This window comes from Manduca sexta, chromosome 24, assembly GCF_014839805.1.
Source record: "Manduca sexta isolate Smith_Timp_Sample1 chromosome 24, JHU_Msex_v1.0, whole genome shotgun sequence".
NCBI classification, from domain to species: domain Eukaryota; kingdom Metazoa; phylum Arthropoda; class Insecta; order Lepidoptera; family Sphingidae; genus Manduca; species Manduca sexta.
In genome coordinates this window covers 9,256,686-9,281,156 of record NC_051138.1, presented here as the reverse complement: position 1 = coordinate 9,281,156, position 24,471 = coordinate 9,256,686, and the positions used below count along the sequence as shown (strand labels likewise).

Below are 24,471 nucleotides of genomic sequence, written 5' to 3'. Positions count from 1 at the left end.
GTAAACTTTTTATTACTGTAGCCTTAGTGTTTTAAATGATGTAAAGTAAAAATATCGAACAAAAAAATACTGCGTATTAGTATGGGTTATAATGTGGGCAATAAGTTACATTATGTAATATGTAAGTGTAACCTAACATAGCCTGATTTGTACTAAAGCCCTAATACTTTAGCAATCTATTTCAAATTATATTATATATAGGTATATACGTCTGTTTTTTATTATATTGCAAAAACCCACATCGACTTTTTGTTAGTTATTTTATTATTAAATATTATGATACGACTTAATTGCAAGTTTTTCTTTATATTCCATCAGAAAATGATTTTTTGAAAATTGAAAATTTAGGTGGACCATCAGTGGTTACATGACGTTAGCCTTTATGAAGTAAAGTTTTACAATAATTTTTAACAACTAAGCTACCACAGCTTGGAACCGGGCTATGTACGGTTACAGTACCTTGCATATTATCTCGGGTAAGTAAGTAATATTTTACTTCGGGAAAGTCCGCATAGTGCACAACAAAACGATATCTTAGCCTGATAAATTAAAAGAACTTTGTTTCTTTAAGCTTCAATTGTAGAAACCATTTTTTCTTTTTAGAATAGTAGAAGTAAACTATAAAAGCTACATAAATAGACTATATTTGAATATTTATTACTGATGATAACACGAAATTGTAACAAATATAATGCACACTAATGAAAGATTACGTCGTGTATTAAAAGTTAGAGTTTAGCACTCAACACAATAAATAAAACCTAATACTTTTTCATTAAAAATTTAACGCAATGCAAACAGTATTTGGCCATCGATATATACGTACTAGACTTGGCGTTCCGAACGTTCGCTATGTTCAACTAAATTGGACTGCAATCCATTCAAACTGACTTTAGTATGATAAAAAATTGTAGCTTGTGGTTGTGTACGGAGTCACGCTCATGATATAAGAACTGGAGTCAAAGTGTAAACCTGGATTTGAATAAAAAAGTATTAGTCAAATTAGTTGTTGTTCAAGTGAATAAATAGGTTAGAACAGTGACATTTTGATTGCCACTTTAGTTCAGGATTAAAACAAATATTTTATATGGACGTTCGTGTCCAAAGAGCATTACAATATCCGTGTCTATAGAATATAAGTCAATGGTATTTGGCACATAAATTATATAAATCATAACTTTGGTCAATTACAAATATTTAATTTTAAACCTATTATAAACAAATAAATATAACGACTGCGTGTTTATATTTTACCAGACATTATACAACTGTAGATAAAGAAGCGACATAATAAGTATAATTACTATTTCTTTTTTACATGATCATATTAAATATGTTAAAAAAACTGTTCGTTTACTGTATGATGACATAATATAGAGATGAAAAAAAATCTTTTTAAAATATGTACAATCATAATATTGTCCTTTGCTACCGTCATTGAAAATGTATGCACCAGACACCAAGTTAAATTATAATTTGAATTCTGTTCCAGAAAATACAATGCCACGTCTTATTTATTTTGCCTATATATTAAATTAAATTGTAGAATTTTTCGCTCTATGTTTTCAGAATATTTGTTAAATTTGGAAGATATTGTCATTGGAAGAAATTATTTATAGCATAAACATCGATTTGTCATAATTACCTACTTACAATAACGAATTTTGTCGATATTATCAGACTAATAAGTCTCTAATATATTATTATATTACAGAGCCCCCAATTACGATGGCTTTTTGTCGATCCGCCTGTCAGTATAGATCTACTCCTTTTTCAGAAGAGTCGTAAAGTAAAGTAACAATATTATCTGATCAGAGATATTAGAGAAAATGTTGTAAAATGTAAACCTAATAGTCAATGAGCACTCACGGCGTGACTAACTTAAAATAAAATCATATTAACTCCTTTTTGTAACTATGATTTTATTAGCATTAAAATCACGTAAATCAATAAATTCCTTGAAGAAATTTCACGTGGCGACGCGAGACATCGTGTGGAAAATTTTGTACAAAAATAAGTAAAGACTTTTCTCTAAGAAATACAATAAGCAACTCATGTTGAAAATATAAGTTAGATCAAAACTGAGTATATCACTATGTGCAAAAATACAACTGATCATAATAGTGCACTACTATAATGGTGGTTAAAAAATTACCATAATATTATTAGTTTATATTGATACAAACAATACATTTGATTTACATAAACTTCCCAATTAAAATTTAAATCAATACAAATCTGCGTAAATAATTACACAATATAAGATCGCCGTTACAAATGCGTCTGCCCTTTGGACCTCTACGGTGGCGCGTATAAAATAGACTTTTACATACTCTTGTCGCACTGTATAATTTATATTAATTTAATAATTGATAATAATTTTTCCATCTTGTAACCACCAAAATGCTTAAATATGTACTATAATTATACAAATGTAGAACCGTTCAGTATGTAAGTTAAGCTCTTTCCCAAAACCTGATTGAGTGTGATGTAGAAGGTATAAAATATTTAGAATAAGGGCCTGTTTCACAAATTTCAAGTATTTTTTTAGTAAATAGTACTCATTTTATTACCAATTATTTGTAGGAACAGATAACAGTGTGACTAGTATGTTTGGTCGGCTTATACATTAAATAACGAGTAGCATTTACTCAGAAGTTGTAAAATTGGCCCTAATATTATTTTTAAAAAGGTACAAGTTCTCTAAACGCACTTAATGACACAGTTCACACAGTTTTAACGTTACCGCAAGCCTTGTTTTTAACAGTATCGCATAAGTATTTAAACGTATTTCACGCAAACCTAATATTTATACATCACATAGTTTCTTAGATGCGTCTTGTCCGTCAAACAGTTATACAACCAAGCTAAGGGTTTCCTCTTCACTTTAGACACAAGAAACTTACGGGATCTAATAGGCATAATATTTATTAATTGCTAAATACCTTTACCTACTTACAGAGGATGTACCTGGCTACTATTTTTAGTGATTTTTTTTGTGATTGCAAAACTAAGTGCCTGTGACCCACAAAAAACCCTAAGTGAGCTGCTATTCTAAAGGCTATTACATTTTATGGTTCATAAAAAGAATGTCGCTGAAAGACAATGGTTCGTTTAAATCACGAAGTAATTCATCGTATTTCGTAAACAATAAAGACATACTTAAGTAAGCCGGGAATAACATTAGCTACACTCTGACGTCCATTATACATATAAAGTATATGTTTTGAATTTATAAAGTATAGTAATGTTTCATATTTGGAACCTACGTCACAATTACCCGCCCATTAAAATTCAACAGACTGTTCGCGCTAATATAGGTAAATATTTGCGTTTAATTTTCCAATTATAGGGCATATTCCGTGTTTTGACTTGAAAAGAAGCTAAAGGCTGCAGGTTGGACGTCCGCACTGAATAGCAACGTTCTAGTCTTACTGATATTATAAATGGAAAGCTTGTGAGAATGTCGGAACTTTCGGATGTTCTTAGAGACAAACGCAGAAACCGATGGACGGATTTGATTGAACTGGAGGCCATGCCCAGATTAAATATTGGTTACTTTTTATTCCGGAAAGATACACCGTATAACACAGGCGAAATTTGATTTTGCAAAATAATAAATACCAATAATACCAATCGTAAACGTTAAACCCCTTTGCGAAGTCCAGTCAAAGACAGAGAGACAAAAACAATAGTAAACAAACCATATCTAACAGCATAGAAAGAAGAGCTTAGTGAACTTATATGCAGTACCATCACAATATGAACGACATGTAGAACAATATAAAGACAAAGTATTTCGGAGGTAGAAAACGAAAAGATAGGTCGGATATCATTTTCGTAATGATTGTCCTGTAAAATTACTGTTTTGTTATTTTATCGCCAAACAAAAATGTTTGATGAGTAAGATACGTATAACATAAACAAGATAAATTGATTAGGCATATGTAGGGTAACTTGTTTTTGTGAACTACGTAAGCCAAAACTTGACCTTCAATTTATCCTAAGTTCTTTATGCTTTGTGTAAAAAATTAGACTGTTTAAGTTTAAAAATATGTATTTTTAAATGGTTAACATTATTGTATCAGAAAAAACACGAAACCCAATTTAAATTGATTTTAATCCAATTTTAAATTGATTTTAGTATGTTGTAGATATGCTCTTATAAATATATTTTAGGATTATCTATAGAACTTCACACACATTTAAATCTCAATTCCTTCGTCGGCAAAGTCGATAATCACGGATAATCTTAACATTATAGGTACTTGGTTGTCTTTTCATATATTTTATGTTTTTGATGGGTTAATATTTATTTGGATTCTGCCTGTGACTTTTTGTTCAATCAGGCATTTGCGCCGTTAAAGTTTTTACATAACTTGTCACACATCAATCTCGCATGTAATGTTGAAAATTATGAATTGACTGTTTTTTATCGTGTAACAATTTATTTCGAATTATTAGACTTCAATTATTGCAAACAAAAATTAATCACATTTTTTAGCAATCTAAACATAATATCTAAAACCAAAAACCGCAATCTTGCTTCGTACACTCATAATAATTACTTTTTGGCAAGTGCACAAACAACTACATACTCATTCCACGAGTGCAAGTAAATAGGCAATAAGTAAATAGATTTATATACAAGAATTGTGATAATGAATTTTCTCAATAAATTATTAATTTAGGAATACATGATTTATAAACCTTGTATTGTTATCCTCATTATATGTTTTGCCTATTTTTTTTTAACACGGGAAAATTCGTTTACGGATATCTGCCGGACTCGCCGGTATAAACCGTCGTACCGACTAAAACCGCGGTATTCGACTCTCACTGCCTAATATCGAAGGTCACGGGTTGCGCAAGTTTGTGCAACCACAACACTCGCAGGATTCGGCTCTTGGGATATGTACTAGCTACTGTCAAACGCTTCAGAATTCTGCTCTATCATATTAACAGAATCCCAACCCATATACCAAAGCCTTTGATCCTAAAGTATAAAATGTCACTACCTTAATGACTAATGTATAATCATAAATGCCTTCACCGGGTATAATCGTAGCCAGCAGATGCCAGTATCCGAATAGTACATTACAGTTTCAGAACCTTGCCTGGGCTTATTTTAATAACGGTCGTAAATTGAACGAAATTAATGGAGTCACAATCGTTACTATAAAACCCGATTCGGTCAATAAGTAACTATCAGTGAAGTACCACAAATATAGTACAGTGGCATAATAATATAATAAAGTGGCAATCCAAAGTGCCTACCCCTATGCGATAGAGGCGTGATACTATATATGTATGTACATTGTTCAAGTATAGTGAAATGTCAAGCCAAATGCCATTATAATAATTCTATTATCGGTCTTTGCATGATATTGCTTTTCTTAGAATTTAAGTACGTCATTATGTTATTTAATATATTTGACATTGGTAGGTACTTCAGGATTTTTTATGATATGAATAGTTTTTCAACTATTAACTAAGTTTTCACTTATACCTATTAATCTCTCATACGACGTTCATCCATGAACTAGAATCATACCGTTCCAAAAACATTTCAATATGTCGAATTATATACTAAAGTCTTTCAAAAATAGGACAAAATGGAAGTCCCGTTACGCTAGAATTGTAAATTTTTAAGATAGTGGTCTCTGGCATGTTTAATAAAACGGGTCGCTTTGTAAATTATGTTAGTAACACTGACCACTTTCGTACCTTCTACAATTTTAATATAAGGTAATATGTTCGAAAATAGTCCGGTACTAACATTGCCTAATTTTCAAAATCCTAGTAAGTAACACATTACCAATTTATTTCAATTTATATGGATTTATTCATCTGCAACTACAAACGCAATCCAAATTGCATCTACGATTGATTCTAAAGGCACTGACATTTTGAAAATAGATGACATTTTTTTGTATAGTACGTCGTGAATGTCGCCAAGTTATTATTTCTTTTAAGTAAACTTTTAAAATAAAAAAAATCTACAGTACACTGCGTTGTTTTTACTATTAAGGCAGCATACCTATTCTATTTGACATTGAATTACCGTAAGTATGTACAGGTCAGTGGTGAAGCGTCCACACAACCCGATTCCCACCGGCTTTCCTTTTAAATTTTGGTGATACTAAACAATATTTTTAATAAGTACATTATAAGTATATTTAGAACATATTAGACTAATGACAATAATTATAAGTAATAGCATTAATGATAACTTAATAATGACATCTATCGGCCATTAACCCATTGTTTGTTAATTTGAATGATATCGATAACTTATTTTAAGCAACATTTAAATAACGTTAGATGGCGCATCTTGTATTTAGTTTACCAAACATTCCGTTACCAAAATGTGACGCCACAAGCGCAAGGTGACCCGCTGCCAAGCGGCTTAATGTTGTAGTACGTTTTTTAATATAGATGGCAGCACTTTCTATGATTTTCTATGCTATTTCTGAGCTTGTTCGGTTTCACGTTAACTGACTTTGTAAAGTTGTCACTTTTTACGTCAATCAAACATCATAATTTATTGTGTCACGAAGTTGCGGTGTTTGTAAATTGTCATATTCATTAATTTATTTTTTGATAATTTCAGCCCATCTAGGTATATCTACTTAATTGATAAATTAATTATTTATCAACCGATCCATTATTTCAAACGATTAATAGTTATTCAAATAACTGGCAGTTATGTAAAATTAAAGTTATCATTAAGTTTTTTTAAATTAAAAAAAACCGCCACATTTGTAAATAAATTCTAGCGAAACTATTAAAAAAAATCAACTTATAAACCATATGAATTTGAAGTTTAACTTGTTATATCACATGGCCTGTGAACAATCTTTTTCAAACCGGAAAACATCATAGTTTACACTATGCTGCTGAAAAATATGACAAAGTAGTGGTACATACCCAGGCAAACCATTAAGATATTTAAGATTATAGCAGAAAAGGTATAAGGTATAAAAACCAAATAACTAGTACAAATCGGTCTTTATTAATTGCTCATACAAATAGTGTCATCGAATGCGGAACATTCTTCGTGACACCATTATTGACAAATATCACATCGAATCCCATTTTCAACAGAATTATTATCTTCTTCAATGTAAATTTCGCCGCAAAAAAAGGATAAAATATCCTTAAATTCTTTCATTTTCTTTGGCTGTTTAGCTTTTTCTCATTCTTGTCAGTCTTAATTTTCTTAGGAACACACTTAACAGGAATTTTTGTTGATTTATCATTCAGTCCTTTATTAATCTACTTAACTTTATTTTTCTCAAATTTCTGCTTTTGATCTTCCTTGATCGGCGTACTCGTTAATATTTCAGATTTTTGTAGTTTCCGTTTACGAGTGGTCATTGGTTTGGCAGGGTTTGGTATAGGTCTCAAAACCAAAGGACTATAGTGGGAGGTTGAGCATCCAGGTTCTGGATCTGGTGATTTATCACGGCTTGTATTTCGTTGAGAATTTTTTTCGGTCTCTGGCAGCATTGTGTCAATTTTCTGAGCATTTATAGCTACATCGGGCTCAACAGCGGAGATAATTAGGGAACATCCAGGTTCTTGTTCATGTGGAGGTGTACATCCAACCTCGCTAGTAATCTTTTCAGGTGTTTTAGAAGAGTCTTTAATTGGCGCAACAAGGGCTTCAAGCTCAGAAGGGGTAGCTCTGTTTGGAGGTGAAATTATTTCTACTAGGGGATCCACTGGATTTGGTGGAACAAATTCTTGAAAAAGTGAAGGAAAAGGGGTTGAAGAAGTTTCTGCAAAAGATCCTGGAATATCAATCCTTTCTAGTGAGCTTGTGCCTTCTGTTCCAATATTCATGTTAGATGTGCCTGCAATCACATCGGCTGGTTGGAAATCTTCGTCACCAAAAGCATATTTATTCACTGGCCAAATACCATGTTTTTAAAACCATGAACGACATTTATAGCTACTGCACATTTCAGAAAAGCCGGTGATAGCAGTCTGGCCACATCGTATTGATTTATAATGCGTTCAGGGTGAGATTTTTAGAAAGCATTTACCTCCCTTTCAAAATATGTTTTTAATGGGCCGTAAACGGCTACATCCATGGGCTGCATCTTATGCGTTGTATGTGGAGCCAAGAATAAGATTACGATGTTGTTCTTGCTAGCGTAAGCCAAAGCTGGGTAATACTTATGGCTCTCATGGTTGTCCAATAGTAGAAGTATCTTTTTCTCAGGTGTAGGCCGAACATGTTCCACGAAGAAACGCATCCAATCAAGAAATACCTCTCCTGAAGTCCAACCATTTGGAGTACAGGTTTCTTGAGTGCCAGGTGGTGCACCATCAAGTATTCTAGGTTGCATCTTCTTCCTGGCAAAAATTAAGAATGGTGGGAGAAACGAACCAGCGGCATTACAGCAACCGATGACCGTAGTTAATTGACCATGTTCTGCACTGGCAATTATGCCAACTTGTTTCTTTCCTTTCGTTAATAGCACTTTAGGTGGCTTATTGGTGGTTGTCGATATACCTGTCTCATCCATGTTGTACAATCTAGATGCATCAATGTCTTGTTTTGCAGTCAAAGCTTCAAGGTTTTCATAAAAACGTCCAACTTCACGTCTGTTAAATCCTTTAGCCCTTGCAACCGATGTTGCTTCTGGAGTCCTCAGGAAAATTTGATTATGGCGAGACAAAAATTACGAGAACCAGTCATCTCCTGCTTTTTCGTACTTGTCCCAGTTTTTCGGATACTTCAAATTTTTTTTTTTTAGCGTATATGAATGCCAAATTTTTGAACTCGTCTCGAGTTAGGCCAAAAAATACAGCATCCATATCCTTCAGATATGTCAATAACTCCATCTCCTGATCTTCATTAAAAACAGAACGAAATCGACCCAATTTTGGAGTAGTGGTGCCAGTTTTCACGTGTCTGTACAAGGTTGCATAGGCCAACCCATACTTTTTAGCTGTGCTCTTTATGGACTCCCCAGCTTAGCACAAATTGATAGCCGTTTTCATGACATTCTCATCCCACGACCCTAGTTTAATTTTTTTTTAATATTTATTAACCATCTAAAACAATTAAACAACATGATGAAATCACAAGTCAATAATAAAAAATGGCGGGCAAAGTGGATACCATATTCACTTTGCCCGACTAGGTAGCTTTTGAGGTTAACAAACTTTGTACAAAAAAGAATAATTCTAAACTTCTGTGAAAGATACAGTAAAAATCTACTTTGACATGGTACTGAATTTGAATATTTGTAAAGAATCAAGAACTAATAACACTGAAAATAAAATCAATATACTAACCTTATAAAATCAATCTATTTTTTACGAAAACACAAATCTCCCCTCTGCGGGTGCCACGCGACGGGGCCTCTTGCTCAAGTATTTGCCGCGCACTAAACCAAGATGGCGGAACGCCACTACAGTGGCGTGATGAGCGTCGAACGAATAATTTAGAAGTAGTGGGGACTATTCGCTTTGCCCGGGGTATTCACTTTGCCCGGCTTTCCCTTATTTGTACAGAATTAATCAGGGGCTACAGCAAATTATAACTTTGACGGACTACATGATTTGAATTTAGCTTTTTTAAATCCTTAAGAAAATAATTTCTAGTGCTAATTTCTAGTAATAGCTGAATTTTCTCAAACTATCTAGTGTCGTCGGAAGAAGTTAAAAGTGCCATTGTTATTATACCTCTACTGACAAAAATCTATTAATCCACTTAACTTTTGACTCTTTTGTTGCGTATGCTGATAATATTTCGATGAGCGCTACATCAAACTCATAAAACATTTAAAAAAAGACTTTCATGGAAAAATAAATTATACTGCGGTAGATATTTATACTGTATACCACGTGTACAAAGTGTAAAATAATTAAATAAATATTTGGGTTATGTTGAAATTTTTGAAACTGACTTTCATTCAATTTTCTTCATTTATTTAAAACTAGCTTCCGCCCGCAGCTTCGCCCGCGTGGATTTTGGACTTCAAAAATGGAGTAGATGCTCAATTTGTCGGGATGTTTTTTTAATGTATGGTGGTATGCAGGTGGTCCGAATGTCCGGTCAGGGTCTGATGATGGGATCCTAGTGAAATCGAAGGAAGCATATAGCATGATTCAGTATTCACGCGTGATGGCTTATCATGTATAACTTTGGTGTTTCTATACCGATTTCTATGATTATTTTTTATGGAATATTTAATAATGTTAACTTTTTTAATTAGGGTTGACTGAGAGTGTTATAAACGTAAGAGTAGACAAATATAATAAGAAAGCTTCGAACTGCTAAGCTATCGGGAGTTACACGTGTTATTGTGAGTCAACCATAAAAGATAGACATATGCTGTCGTGGGATATTTTTTACATAATTTTAAGGAGAATATTTCCGTCATACATGATATCTGTGTAGCTTTAACCATTAAGGTTGCACACGCGACAGAAGCTTAAAAAATGGAGTAACTTCTCCCGTTTTCTCAACATTTCCCTTCACTGCTCTGCTCCTATTAATTATAGCGTGATGAAAAGTATACTATAACCAGCACAGGAGTATGACAAATAATTGTACCAAGTTTCGTTAAAATCCGTCGAGTAGTTTTTGTTTCTATAACGGTTATACAGACAGACAGACAGACAGACAAAAATTTTACTAATTGCATTTTTGGCATCAGTATCAATCCCTAATCACCCCCTGATAGTTATTTTGGAATTATATTTCATGTACAGAATTGACCTCTCTACAGATTTATTATAAGTATAGATATAGATATAGATATAAAAATATATATATATATATATATATGAAATATGAAAGATCTTAGCATTTTTATTATGTTTCATAGATTAATTTATAGTGAGAAAAAATTATGGACGCAAAAAATAGCTAAAAATATTCTTATACCTGAATAACATACAATGGTATGCGGCCAATGTTCTATGACAAGATTATTGAAATTTTATAATTATTAAAAACCTTCCGATTATAGCTGTTAATCATGGTAAGCCCGTAGATACTCAGAAGCCACTGATGACCGCATTTTTTCCAATAATTAGTCGATTGAAATCATCTATTGTGAGTCGTGACCGGCACAGTGGTATAGTTAATTATAAAATTAACCAAATTTGTCCTTGTTCATGGCCCAGCGTTCATGGTATTCATCTAGGTAAATACAATTTTAATCACCTTTACTGCTTTTCATGACTTTAACTTTGTTTATTTGTGATTTTATAAAAGTACAAACCAAAATGAAGTATACACATGTACACGTTACAATGTCCTTTAAAATAAACAAGCATTTAACAAGAGTACGCTATAAATTGACAACAATTCATTTTTTCAACATACTCTAATAAACATTTGATACTTATATGAAAAATAAAAATATGGGTAAAAAAGAAAAACATGGGTCTCATAATTTTAGATCTAGTTTCATAAAATATACACATATTTTTCTTTTTTCAAAGTCAGATATTTTCATTCCGGATTTTCACTTTGAATTTTGTTTTATTCTAAAACGACGTAAGCACCAAATGACATGACATATACGGCTCAAGACGCAATGACCAAGTTGCTATGCAATAAAAAAGAAGTGAAGTGACAGTTTTTTTGTTTCTCTCTTTCTCTCTCTTTGAAATTGAGAATTGTGACGTATCTATTGTAATATGAATGTTTGATATTGGCAAATGATGGTGCCTTAGTTTTTTTAAATAAATAGTAAGGTGGACCGAGGAACTATTTCAATCAACCGTATGTGACGTCACCAAGCATTTTTCGGTTTTTATTATTTTTCTTCTAGGATTCTAAATAACTCCTGAAAAAACTGGTATGGAAGGCAAGGGGAAACCACCATACTATGTTCCCAAGAAAACCGCAACGGCACTAACAAATCATAATATTAGTATGTCTAGCAATCCGGGTGACAATCGGCGCCATGGCACTTTCAGGGTGATAGGTGTGAAATGGGATACCGGCCACCGTGCTGTGGACTACCTGGTGCTGGTGCTGTTAAAATATGCTACTGGTATTAATAAGAAAGATCTACCGTCAACAAAAACAAGGCTGCGTGTAGGAACATGGAACGTGAGAGGTTTAATAAGACCTGGTAAACTGGAAACAGTAGAAATAGAGATGAAACGCCTCAATATCGACATTTTGGGAATAAGTGAAACTCATTCTAGACAGTTAGGTCATTTCTGTACTGACAACAATATCGTATACCACTCAGGGAATAGTACTGACAGCAGAAATAGAGTCGCAATTATTATTCCTCGCTGGCTAAACCAACATGTAGCTGCATATGAGACAGGAAATGACCGTATAATAAAACTCAAAATTGAAGCCAGACCGTTCTCGCTTAATATTATTCAAGTTTATGTCCCCACTTCCAAAAAAGAGGCCGACAATGAAGTGGCAAAATTCTATCATGATTTAGAAGACATGTTGCGGAATATTTCAAAAAAAGTAATTATTCTATTAATGGATGACCTCAATGCTAAAGTAGGCAATGGCAGGAACGAAACTGAAGCTACAGTCATAGGAAAATATTGTCTGGGACAATGCAATAACAGAGGAGAGTCATTTGTACAGTTTTGTCTTGAACACCAATTTTCTATTATGTACACTTGATTCGAGCATCACCCTAGACGACAATACACGCGGATTTCACCCGACAGAAGAACTCGCAACCAAATTAACTATATAACGATTCAATTGACATAGAAATCTTGTGTCAAGAACATCAAGGCCTATCCTGGCGCAGATTGTAGTAGCGATCACCAGCTACTTGCAGCTACATTTCAAATTCGCCTTAAAGTTCTAAAAAAAGAACCATCTGTCTAAACAACCTGAACAACCAAGAAGTCGAGGCTTTTACAGAAAAGATTCGATAACGGTGGTTCGATTATATCTAATTTAAATGGTGTGCTGAACCGATGGAAACTTTATACTGAACCATTATATAAAGAAGATCCCAATCATCTCTTTGTTAGAAGTAGCGGCGATTATGATCTGGAACCCCTGATTCTTATAGTAAAAGTAGAGAAGGCAATGAAGCGTATAAAAACGAGCGTATAAGACGTGACGGTATAGGCATTACTCTCATAATTGAACGCTTAATTGCCAAAACTGTCGAACCTTTTCACTTACTTGTCATGCCAGCAAAATCATACTGTACATCATCCACGATATACTGGCTTGATATATTGATAGGCAAATACCCCTGGAACAGGCCGGCTTTGTAAGAAGTAGTGGTACCCGTGAACAAATATTTAATAAACGACAACTAATTGAAAAATGTCGGGATGTCAACAAACCGGCTGTGCGGTTTGCTTCATTGTTTACGCTAAAGACTTCGATTGTGTCAGGTGGAGAAATATGATTGCTGTCTTAATAAATATGGGAGTAAGTCCTCACCTAGCGTATCTGATAGAAAACCTCTACAGTAAAAGCACTGCTAGAATTAGGATAGACAAATGTCTCTCCGAGCAGCTACGTCCGAAACGCGGTGTGAGACAGAGATGCATATTGTCACCTAAACTATTTAACATATACGGTGAATTCATAATTCGTAAGGCAGCTGAGAACTGGAATGGTGGCATTGCTGTTGGAGGTAAGAAGATCTGCAATCTACGATATGCAGACACCACTTTGATTGCTTCCTGTGAAGCCGAGACGGCTGAGCTCTTTACACGAATTGAAACTGAAAGTCATAACTTGGGACTAAATATCAACAAAGCCAAAACTAAGGTGATGTTCGTGTTTAGAGATCAGTCATTAACACGTAATTGTGACCTCCGAGATGTTGACTGTGTCGACGATTTCAACTATTTTGGCTCACTTATAACTGTAAACAGAAGCTGATGATATTATCTGCCGTATAAATGTAGCTACAGCCGCTATGATTCGTCTAGGAAAAGTGTGGAGGTATCGCTCAATTACCAGAAAAACGAAAGTCCTTTTAGTCCTAGCGTAAGAATGAAAAATTTACGAAGGTGTAAAATTTTCATTCTTACGCTACTAATAAAGTTAAGAACTATTCGGTAAAGTTTTAAGTAAAATCTACCATAATTCAGGTTAACAAGTTGCAATCGAATCAGACAATAACAAGTAGTATTAGCAGTTAAACAATTATCTAATTACTAGAAACTAGAGAAGTCGATGCTCTTTATATGGTTAAAGAGATTTTCTTTGAACTTTCTTCGCTATCTAAGAACGATTCCAACTTCTGCGGCTTTTAAATAAAACACAGCTTTCAAATTGGTGCATTTTTAATTACCACGATCCCTTAAGTTAACTGATGACAACCTTTAACCAAGAGGATGGAATTTTTACTGATAGTTATAATGTGTCATCAAAATCAATAAAATAAATTGGCTTTTACAATTATTAACGTTAGTAGCATTAACCTTCAAAAGTTGCTCATTATATGTGTTTAAAAATATCGTGTTGAAGCTGCACAAGCAATAGAGACTTCTACTGCTTGTGCAGCTAAATTTAAAATTATTTTAAATTTAGACTTTAACGTTACATTTATTTAGATAGATTATTGACTAATAATCCATCTAAATAAATTTAACGGTTGGCGGTGGCGTATTACGGTAAAGCTGTCGTGACCGAGGTTGCGGGTTCCCCCGGTATACCCGGGTCAGGCAGTGATATTGTTTATTTTGCTCATTATCATCACGGAGTCTAGAACTTGTGTCCGATATGACAATAAGCTCAGCTCCTATCACAGTGTAGGACGGAGTACACGTACCTAGCGAAGAGTGGGTGATCTAGATGAGCCACTCCCTATCTCCACTAGAATAAAAGACGTGAGTGTACGTGGGTGTTTGAAATATGTACACTGCACAGTGCACAAGAATATGGACAATATATGCAAAAACTGTTTTTAATATCGATCGATCCTATTGCTTGTAAGAATCAAAGACTGTATTGGAAGTTGGGGTATAAACGTTTGAGTATGTGTAAGGTTACAAATTGCAGAAAACTTTCGCCACTTATTTTGTAAGAAATGCGACTATAAATCGTTCTTACATATAAAAAGAAACTTTATATTCAAGATCGACTTATCTACAAAAAATAATAGAAAATTATTCAGAAACTTTAATCAAATAATAGTAATCGTGTTTGTTATAAAATTATTTTTTCTACCTGTAACAAGTACCTTCCCGGTGTGACGTTTTTTTCACCCACCAAACCGCAAAACCAAGAATAATCCCACCCGAATGCAAAGTTTTGTTATGTTGAAAGGCAAGTTGGAAAGACATTTGCAAATTCTGACCTTAAAGTGCTCAAATTGCGAATGGTCTCGTAGAGTCTTTGGATCCTTATAAATAACAGGATTGATTGACATTAATTTGTTTTTTTTTTTATATAAATTGACAATTTTATTGCTGACTATACAAATATTTCAAAATCCGTGAATGCAGATCTTAATATCTTTAAAAATTATTTGCAGTATTCTAAGAAAGTTTCCATTAGCTACATTAGTTAAGATAGCTTCCCTTACTGCCCCATCTCGAAAATCCACCCTGTGTTATGTTCTGGATAATCCGAGAATAATTTGATAGTATTTACCCAACAATAATAAATAATGCCAATACATTTTCGTTCATAAAATGAAAGTGGCGTACCTAACGGTATTCGATAAGCAATCCAACCGCTATTTACTTATTACATTTCCCGATTATACTCTAGATTCCATAAACCCGATAAACAAAACACACTTCTGCGAAATCATCGCGTTGACGCAAAGAATGCGGTATTATAAAGCATTCGTACACTTTATTGAGACGAAAAATTACAATTATATTAATTTAATATGAATTACAAGCATAAAATTACAGTGTATTATGATGACAATCTCGATAATGACTAGGCACCAACCAGTTTAGTACATTTTCGCATAATTGTCGTTATGCGAAAATGTGCCGCGGAACTTGTTCTAAGGCAACCTCACAATGCACGTAATTACATCAGTTATACTTCGTAAATATCGTGGCATGTCGCATACTCCTCTTTGTTACTCAAACACGTAAACAACAACAGTTTAAGAGCACCATAAATTGTGATTGAAGAGTTTTAGTCTCTTCAAACTACATGACGCAACCCGCCTTACATAAAAAGCTTACCAAAATACTTTCATTATATAAAATAGACTTTTCTATAGCCAGATCCAAACTTGTATTCCAAAAACGTCTTCAGATATGTTTTAGGCCACGTCAAATGCGCATAGCTAGATACCAATTATACTGTTTCCTTTTAAAACTGTGAAAATACCTAATACACAGAGCAGATATATTTTTGCACTAAAGCATAGATTGCTACATTACTTTAACATAGGTACTAATCAACACCCAGGAACTTCACATCCTGTTTATAATATTTCTAAATGTAAATAATACACGACAAAACTACAGCGCGTTAATGAAAAACTTATTTTTAGTGAAAATATTCTTAATCCTAACATAATATTCATATCGGACCGCAATAATTTTTTACAAATGACTACATGCCCCTGTCCGATATGTTTAAATTTTATCCGAACCTCTAGAATGTCAAATATTACCATTAATACATACTTCTTATGGCACGGAACAAAAATGTAATCTATGAGAATACATTTCATGTTTCATTACATGTTATGCCTACAATCCATTTCATAAATCTGCATAGAAAACATCTTGAAGGAGACAACCTAATTTGTACGCAAGCAATTTAGATACCTTAATAAATAATTATTCAAATGCAGCCACAACTGGCTTTATTATCCTGTTTGTTCCAGATTCAGTACCGCATAAGTATGTAATATAATACTCAGTTTTCCATAAACGATGTACACAACATAAACGGACAAAACGATTTTCATACGACAAAATTTAATATCAATATTGGGGGATAATAACACACGTATTAATTTCATCAAGAATGCCGATCACATTACTATTGTTACTTTAATTATATTGATAAACGAAGTGATGTTTTATTTAGAGAATTAAGTCTATGAATACATCAAAAAAATCTAAAGTTATATCTTTACTAATTCCCACTGTAGTATACTTCTACCACTACTATTAATTACTGTTCTCAATAAATCTACTGATAGTATTTCAATCCCGTGTTATCTCTCTCATAATCCATCACGTTTTATAATTATAGATTGATGTTTCATAATAAGTGTATATACATCGCGTGCATTTAGGTATAGTAGTAAGTAGTGACATGTAAATAACCTAAGATTGCACTATACGTTCATATTCACTTATTATACACAATATATGTCTATTTCCTAAATAAAATTATGAATAACTAACTAGCTAACCCGGCGAACTTCGTGCCGCCTAACAGTCGATTCTTTAATTTTTTCTTATTCTGCTATTCCGGACACCGGGTCAGCTAGTAAGATAAAAAGAAAGTTGATAAGACGTGAACAATAACATTATGTCAAAATATAAAAATTATAAAACAATTAAAATTCTTTCCATCGTTCCATCTAACGTCACTCAATTGTTTTGCCTACCCGGAACCCCTCCACTAACACTTAAACTTTATGGTATGGTATTAAAGTTCAAATTGATACGTATTATTACGAATGTTTTGTATGGGAATATAGAAAACCGGGTTTTTAGACTTTTTCAGGCAACTTTTTAAAATTTTCTCCCCGAAAGTACTCCATCCTCGTACTTCAAGGAATATTATAAAAAAATAATTAGCGAAATCGGTTCAGCTGCCCTCGAGATTTGCGCTTAGATTCTTTTTTATATTATAGATTTAAACATTCTTGATACTACCTATACCTTTTTATTTATGGGTGGTTGTGTCCCTTACAGAGATCCAGCCGACCTACTTGCTCGTCTCGTACTCCAGAATTATGAAAGAAACATATCCATTTGACAGGGAAGTTAGTCATGCTAAAAAAAATAAACATAAGGTGAGTCGGGGGAAGTGCGCCATAAAATTTTCATAGCTGGATTCAATGCAAAATAATTTCTTTTTGTGCTGACTTAAGAATATAATTTTATTAATTTAAGAATATTTGGTATTTTGTGATAACAACCTATAGCCATTCAAGGAAATTGGACCATAAATTAATAATATTTTGCTCAAAGTAAAAAATGGTAGTAGGCGCACTTGCCTCCGGAAATGGGGTAAGTGCGCCTGTGTAAAAAAAAACGCCAATATGAAACATTATAAAGAAAACACTCATTTTAGTCCATAGAGAAATAAGTTTTACTCACAATGCTCTTGGATAATTTTTAATCACTCAATATTATAACAAACTATGGCTGTCAAATGAAATTCGGGGTAAGTGCGCCATATATATGTAAATCAGGGCTTCAAAACATTTTAGATTTTTTTGCTATATAAGATTTTTGCTATATTAGAGTTTTGTGATCGGATATGTTGGAATAAAAAATGGTAGCCCTAATATAAAATCCATTTTATTTCTAAAAACTAAAATAACATACAAAAATGTAGAAATTAACAATTTCGTATGCGTTATAACTCAATTACTTAGAATTTGGCCTTATGACATTTGATATGTTTTAGCTGCATTATATCCAGATAACGTGCCTGATCGAACAGTTGGAACCTATTCACGTAAAGTTGCTCTAGACCAAGGTATTTTAGTTTTTCTTTTGTAAAAACGAATTAACTAATACGCCCTTTTATTTAAGTCGGCTCGAAACAAAATACCTTGAGTACAAAAAATTCTGCTGTTAAGTATAACATTTTTATAATAATAATTCATATTAGTAAAACTTATTCTCAAAAAGGTTGGTTATATATGGATCAGGGGCAAGTGCGCCATACGACTATTAACTGTGGCGCACTTGCCCTACTCGACAATTTTTAAGTACATTTTTTCGCATTGCTAAAAATCCTTTATTTTAGTATATATAAATAAACTTCAGACAGGAAGTTAAAATAAAAGGTTTAAACTATGTATTCATCTTACTGGTTTACAGAAATATGTTAAATATCTTGAAATATTTGATGTTATCTTTCACGGGGTCATCTCTGTTTACAGGTCTAAATGACACTTAAAATAAAATGGCGAATAAATCGTATTAAAATGAACATAGCCATTTATGTTTTTAGTGGAACTGTATTTCAGTTAGTAGCATCGATATAAGATTGCGGTAATTGTATAACATCAATAGTTTTCGATTTATTTAGGGTAGGTGCACTTACCCCGTCGGCGCACTTGCCCCGACTGACCTTACATAATGACAGTTTCGAATTATTTCTTTGTAAACACATCCACACACAGTCACTCACCCCTTTTATCTCCGAAGGAGAAGACAAGGGGCAGCTGGTGCACCCACGTTCCGCTGATCCTTCCGCTGTCCATTCCGTCCTATGATATGTTACAGGGTGAGCTTATAGCCATATTCGACACAAATTCTAGACTACGGGCTACTAGTGAGTAAAAAATTTCAATAACATTACCTGACCCGGGGATTGAATCCCGATCTAAGATATAGTAAAAAGTAAACCTGTCGCAATGTCAAGCACAAATTCCAATCGCGAGAAATTCAAGTGTTATTTCTAAATCCACCATCAACGCGACGTAGCGGGGCGTGTTCAATTTTTAAGTTATCCCTTGAATTATAGGACGGTAGGTGAAATGTACTTACGTACATATGATTAACTTAAGAAAATAAAAGGCGATAAATTTTAAAATACAAATATATCTAATTTAAATTTAATTTGTTTTTGAAAATCACTATTCCATTGTTATGAATTTGATGTATCCAACAGGCCCTGTAAACTGCACAATATTTACATTATAAATACTTAAACTAACATCTAAACATAACATAACATCTAACCACCTTATTCATAGACGTTTTTTATCGAACGATCGAGTAAGGCTGTGATAACAAGTCTGTTTCTCAGTGCTGACGGCATGGCAGTCTTCGCAGTGCGTAGACGTAGGGCCGTTGGGATTGGCTAATATTGAAATACAACAATAATAACCAATCACAACGGCCCTATGTCTATTTCTCAGTACCGTTGGGCACTGAGAAACAGGCTTGTTATCACAGCTTTACTCCGTCCTTAGATAAAAAACGTTTATGAATAAGGGGGTAAGTAGATAAAATGTTAAATTAATATACATGTCTTCTTTCCAGATTCTGGACCTAGAAGTAGAACAAGCTACAATGAATAACATCGTGGCCCAGTCTACAAAATGGCGAACTAATATGGCAAAAACTAAATAATTTTTATTGTTGTTCAATATGAGTTCATTTACCGGTAACACGGACTCGTCAGTCAACACTTCTATTCCAGTGGACCCGACACTCATATTTGGCCCTCAAAGGGATTCACTTTATATAGTGTTGCCAATAACTATTATTTATACCCTAATATTCATAACCGGGGTAATGGGAAACATTTTTACGTGTATAGTTATAGTACGAAATAAAAGTATGCACACGGCCACCAACTATTATCTGTTTAGTTTGGCCATGTCTGACCTGCTACTTTTAATTAGCGGTATGCCGCAAGAAATATACTCTATATGGTCAAAATGGCCATATGTTTTTGGCCACACTTTCTGTGTAATAAGAGGCTTGGCAGCAGAGACTTCGACTAACGCCAGCGTGCTCACAATAACTCTGTTTACAATAGAGAGATACCTCGCAATATGCCACCCATTTGTATCACATCAAATGTCTAAACTGTCTAGAGCAACGAAACATGTGATTTTATTGTGGATGGTGGCATTGGGGTCAGCTCTACCCCAGGCGCTACAATTCGGCATACGAAATCATAAAGGTGTTACCATGTGTTTACAAACAAGGGTTATTATTGAAAATTCATTCGAAATATCAACATTTGTGTTTTTCTTTACCCCGATGGTAATAATAACCGTGCTGTATTTATTGATTGGATTAAAACTGAGAGAAACGAGTATTACCAAAGAACAAAATCAGAAAGACTTTCAATCGAGCAAATATACTCACAATATTCGACGGAAACACGGTCAGTCAACAAGACGAGTCATCAGAATGCTTGGTAATTTCTTTTTTGACAAAAGGTATACTAGAAACTAGACCAAACCAACAAATGTGTTGACCGCTTGACACAATTTTTGTACCGTTCAGTTTTTTTACTATTCTGTTGAGATTTCAACATATTAGAATAATCTTCAACCAATTTTTTTCTTGTCAACAGTGGCAGTGGTGATTGCATTTTTTATATGTTGGGCGCCTTTCCACGCTCAAAGACTGGTAGCTATCTACGGAACAACTGAGGATCACTTAGCAAAGTCACCAATACTGCTGTCGGTGTATTCTCTCCTCACATATACTTCTGGAGTGTTCTACTACATGTCGACGTGCATCAATCCGATATTCTACCACATCATGTCCAACAAGTTTAGAGATGCTTTTAAGGTATATGATTCTACTAGCTGCTGCTTGCCGCTTTTCGCGCTTATTCAGGCTTTGGATCACAGTAGCTATTTAAATACCCATCCAATTAAAAAAACAATTAAAATGTAATTATTTCTCAAGGGAACAAATTAACGACATAAAATGGAGCTATTATACGTTAATATAACAATAAAATATTAGCCCAATGCTGGGCACGGGCTTCCTCTACTTCTGAGAAGGATTAGACCTTAGTCCACCACGCTGACCTAGTGCGTATTGGCAGACTTCATACATCCTCAAAATTTCTACTAAGAACTTCTAAGTTATCAGGATTCCTCACGATGTTTTCCTTCACCTATAAAACAAACGAAAATTCACATAGAATATACACATCACTTTAAAAATGTCAGAGGTGTGTACTCTTGGGGTTTCAAACCTGCGGACGTTCGTAACATCCGCCGAGGTGGTGCAGTGGAGTAACTATGCAGGGCCCGTTAAAAAAAACTATTTGTATGTACGTTTCTTAAGCGAGCAGATGCTTGGTTTCAGAGTACTATGACAATGTGGTGTTGCCGATCGAAGGAAAGAGGCGCCATGCAACGCTGCTCCTACACCGCAATGGCGTTCGTTCGAAATCCAACTACCTCTGGAACTATCAACTCAGGTAATCTAGAAGATAGGAGTACAAATCAAATTCGGTATCCAGCACATCGGTCTCCTGCAGATGACTGCCACACCCTTAACAGAGTATCGACAGTTCTTTAATGTCCACAAGTTAACAACATCTATGCACGTGGTATCCGGGCGTCCAAAAAATATTTTTTTTCAAAAAATATTTTTAATGGCAAAAAATCCTCGTCTATTTTTCGAATCGATAGACTCACCTTTAAAGTCGCATCACAATTTCACTGATGTGTGATATGATAGGCACACATGATAGAATAACGGTGGCGATGACATATAATAAAATTATGATTGATGATGACGATGACGATGATTTTTCAATCATCATATAAATTTTACTCGTAGGATAAAGTACAACACTAATGAATTAAATAGAACAGTTTGTTTGTATACATTTAAAATTGTCTATTTGGGACCCTTTTATTTTAAGTAATTTAATAATAATATAATTCTTTATTGCGCAACCAATAAAACATAAAGAAAAACAAAAGAAAACAAATACAAGACATGGTTACACAATGGGCGGTCTTATCACTAAAAGCGATTTCTTCCACCTTTAGATGGACAGAAACTTAATAATTTATTTAATGGATAACTTTTATCTGATAATTGAAAAAAATGCCGTTAGAAACTTATCTTATTTGTAGTATTAGCCTACCATTTTTTTTTAAATATTATAAACGAACTATTCAAGATAAAATTACTTTAACTTACAGGTAATTCGCTCAAGAACGAAGCAAGTTTTCGTAACAAAACACGAAAACAGGATATTGTGGACGGCAACAATCATATAAACTTATGTCAAAACGGACTGATGGGCTACACACCACTCGGAAGAAATACAACGAACCAAGAAAATTCCTTTGTAAAATGCGATATTAACAATATACATAATACAAACGGAAGAAAAACGAGCATGTCCGTCTGTTGCACTTATCAGTCTCCGGTTTCCGTAAGACCAGAACCAGCTACCATAAGCGAATGTTCTGCGAAGTCTAGCAGTTCTCCAGACGACCCAGATAACTATCTGAAAGAAGTTAAGTTAAAACTACAACTACGCGAGAAGATTTTTATCTGATTACAACAGTATTTGAACTATTAGTTACTCTTACCTTACCCTTTATGTAAGAGAATTAAATAAATTCTAAGTTTTATATAATCTTAAACCTACTAAAAAATAAACAAAATTCAGTCCTACATTTCATGCGTCTCTAAATGAGCCGGCGGATGCAAGTATAGAAAAGATGCGGCAAATTAAAGGCGCTCTTAGATCTTTACCTTAACGTGCGTAATTTTTTATGGTAATTCTTATAGATTTGAAAAGCAGCGCGGAACCAGTGATGTTTGCTGCAACCGCAGCTAATTGGAAGGCGCAATTATTTTGTACTGGAACTGTGTTTTTAATATATGACAGTTTTATTTCGAATATTTATTTTTAGTCTTTATAATACTAAAAAAAGTGCAAATTTTTCATCTCTCCGTAAAAAATTGTATGCAATAATATATTCATTATAGCATTCAAAGAAATTATCATATTATTTAATATCATAATATTAGAAGTAAATGAGTAATAGCCATCTATAAATTCCAAAAAAATACAGAAATCAGATTTTTCGGATGTATTGAACTTTACCTAATCCCTACAGGAAAGTGGAAACTTGAGGAAAGCTGTTTTTATGTCGCTCAGCGCGCAGTGCCGGTCGGGGTGCCTAAAAAAACCATTAGTAATGTTGCCTGCAAAAGAGAAGGGAAAATGTGAAAACGATTTCCTAGAAATCTGCTCGCTATCCTGGGTTGGCGGATAGGGTGTACTGTACAGATATTTAAGTATTTTTTTAATTCTCAGTAAACACTGTTGTGTAAATGTGAAAATAAAATATACCTTAAATATTTAAAAGGTACAAACTATTATGAGTACCTTCAATGGGCGAAGTACTAATAAATATTAGAAAAAAGTAACCAGGAGCTTTCACCAGACTGAAAGGAACACAGGGCATATTTGCCCCTATAAAAATAAATAAAATAAAATAAAATAAAATACTTTATTTATCACGTAGGCGAACAAAGTTGCACTTATGATACGTCAAAACAAAGAATAAGAATAATTATTATTTCTAAACAACTATTAAAATCACTTATATAACTATGGTGATTTTAATATTTTTTATTTATATGTAATCTTTTATGAAGGAAACAATTATGTAATATTTACCTTAGATTATAGCCATACCTTTTCGTTTAGCAATTTTGTTATTTTCTTTTATACTTACTAAGAATTTTGTATCTAGGGGACAATATTTCGAATAATGAATCAATAATAAATGTCAAGGTATATTCGTGAAAGCTATGTTATATATAAATTATAAAATGAATATCGCAATACATACTTAT

The 24,471-nt window shown here is 33.6% G+C and overlaps 2 protein-coding genes across 3 annotated transcripts in view; one reads left to right on the top strand and one right to left on the bottom strand.

Moving 5' to 3' along the window:
* The window catches only part of LOC115450006 (pyrokinin-1 receptor), an 83,416-nt gene extending 59,286 nt beyond the window's left edge, over nucleotides 1-24,130 (top strand). Inside the window, exons 2-6 of one of the 2 annotated variants that reach the window (XM_037442452.1) lie at nucleotides 17,839-17,939; nucleotides 20,149-21,037; nucleotides 21,197-21,417; nucleotides 21,946-22,060; nucleotides 22,797-23,272. In XM_037442452.1, the coding sequence (XP_037298349.1) occupies nucleotides 20,257-21,037; nucleotides 21,197-21,417; nucleotides 21,946-22,060; nucleotides 22,797-23,158 (1,479 nt within the window). In that variant the 5' untranslated portion in view covers nucleotides 17,839-17,939; nucleotides 20,149-20,256 and the 3' untranslated portion in view covers nucleotides 23,159-23,272. Of the gene's footprint in view, nucleotides 1-17,838; nucleotides 17,940-20,148; nucleotides 21,038-21,196; nucleotides 21,418-21,945; nucleotides 22,061-22,796 lie in introns of both variants that reach the window. The other variant, XM_037442453.1, reaches the window with a different exon arrangement.
* On the bottom strand, nucleotides 8,037-8,537 carry LOC119190436. Its single transcript, XM_037442400.1, has one exon. It carries the CDS (start codon nucleotides 8,535-8,537, stop codon nucleotides 8,037-8,039), a length of 501 nt encoding a protein of 166 aa, XP_037298297.1.
* Nucleotides 24,131-24,471: the final 341 nt, after the last annotated feature.

Coding starts and splice junctions, on each gene's coding strand:
- LOC119190436 (XM_037442400.1), bottom strand. CDS start 8,537: ATGGATGAGACAGGTATATCGACAACCACCAATAAGCCACCTAAAGTG.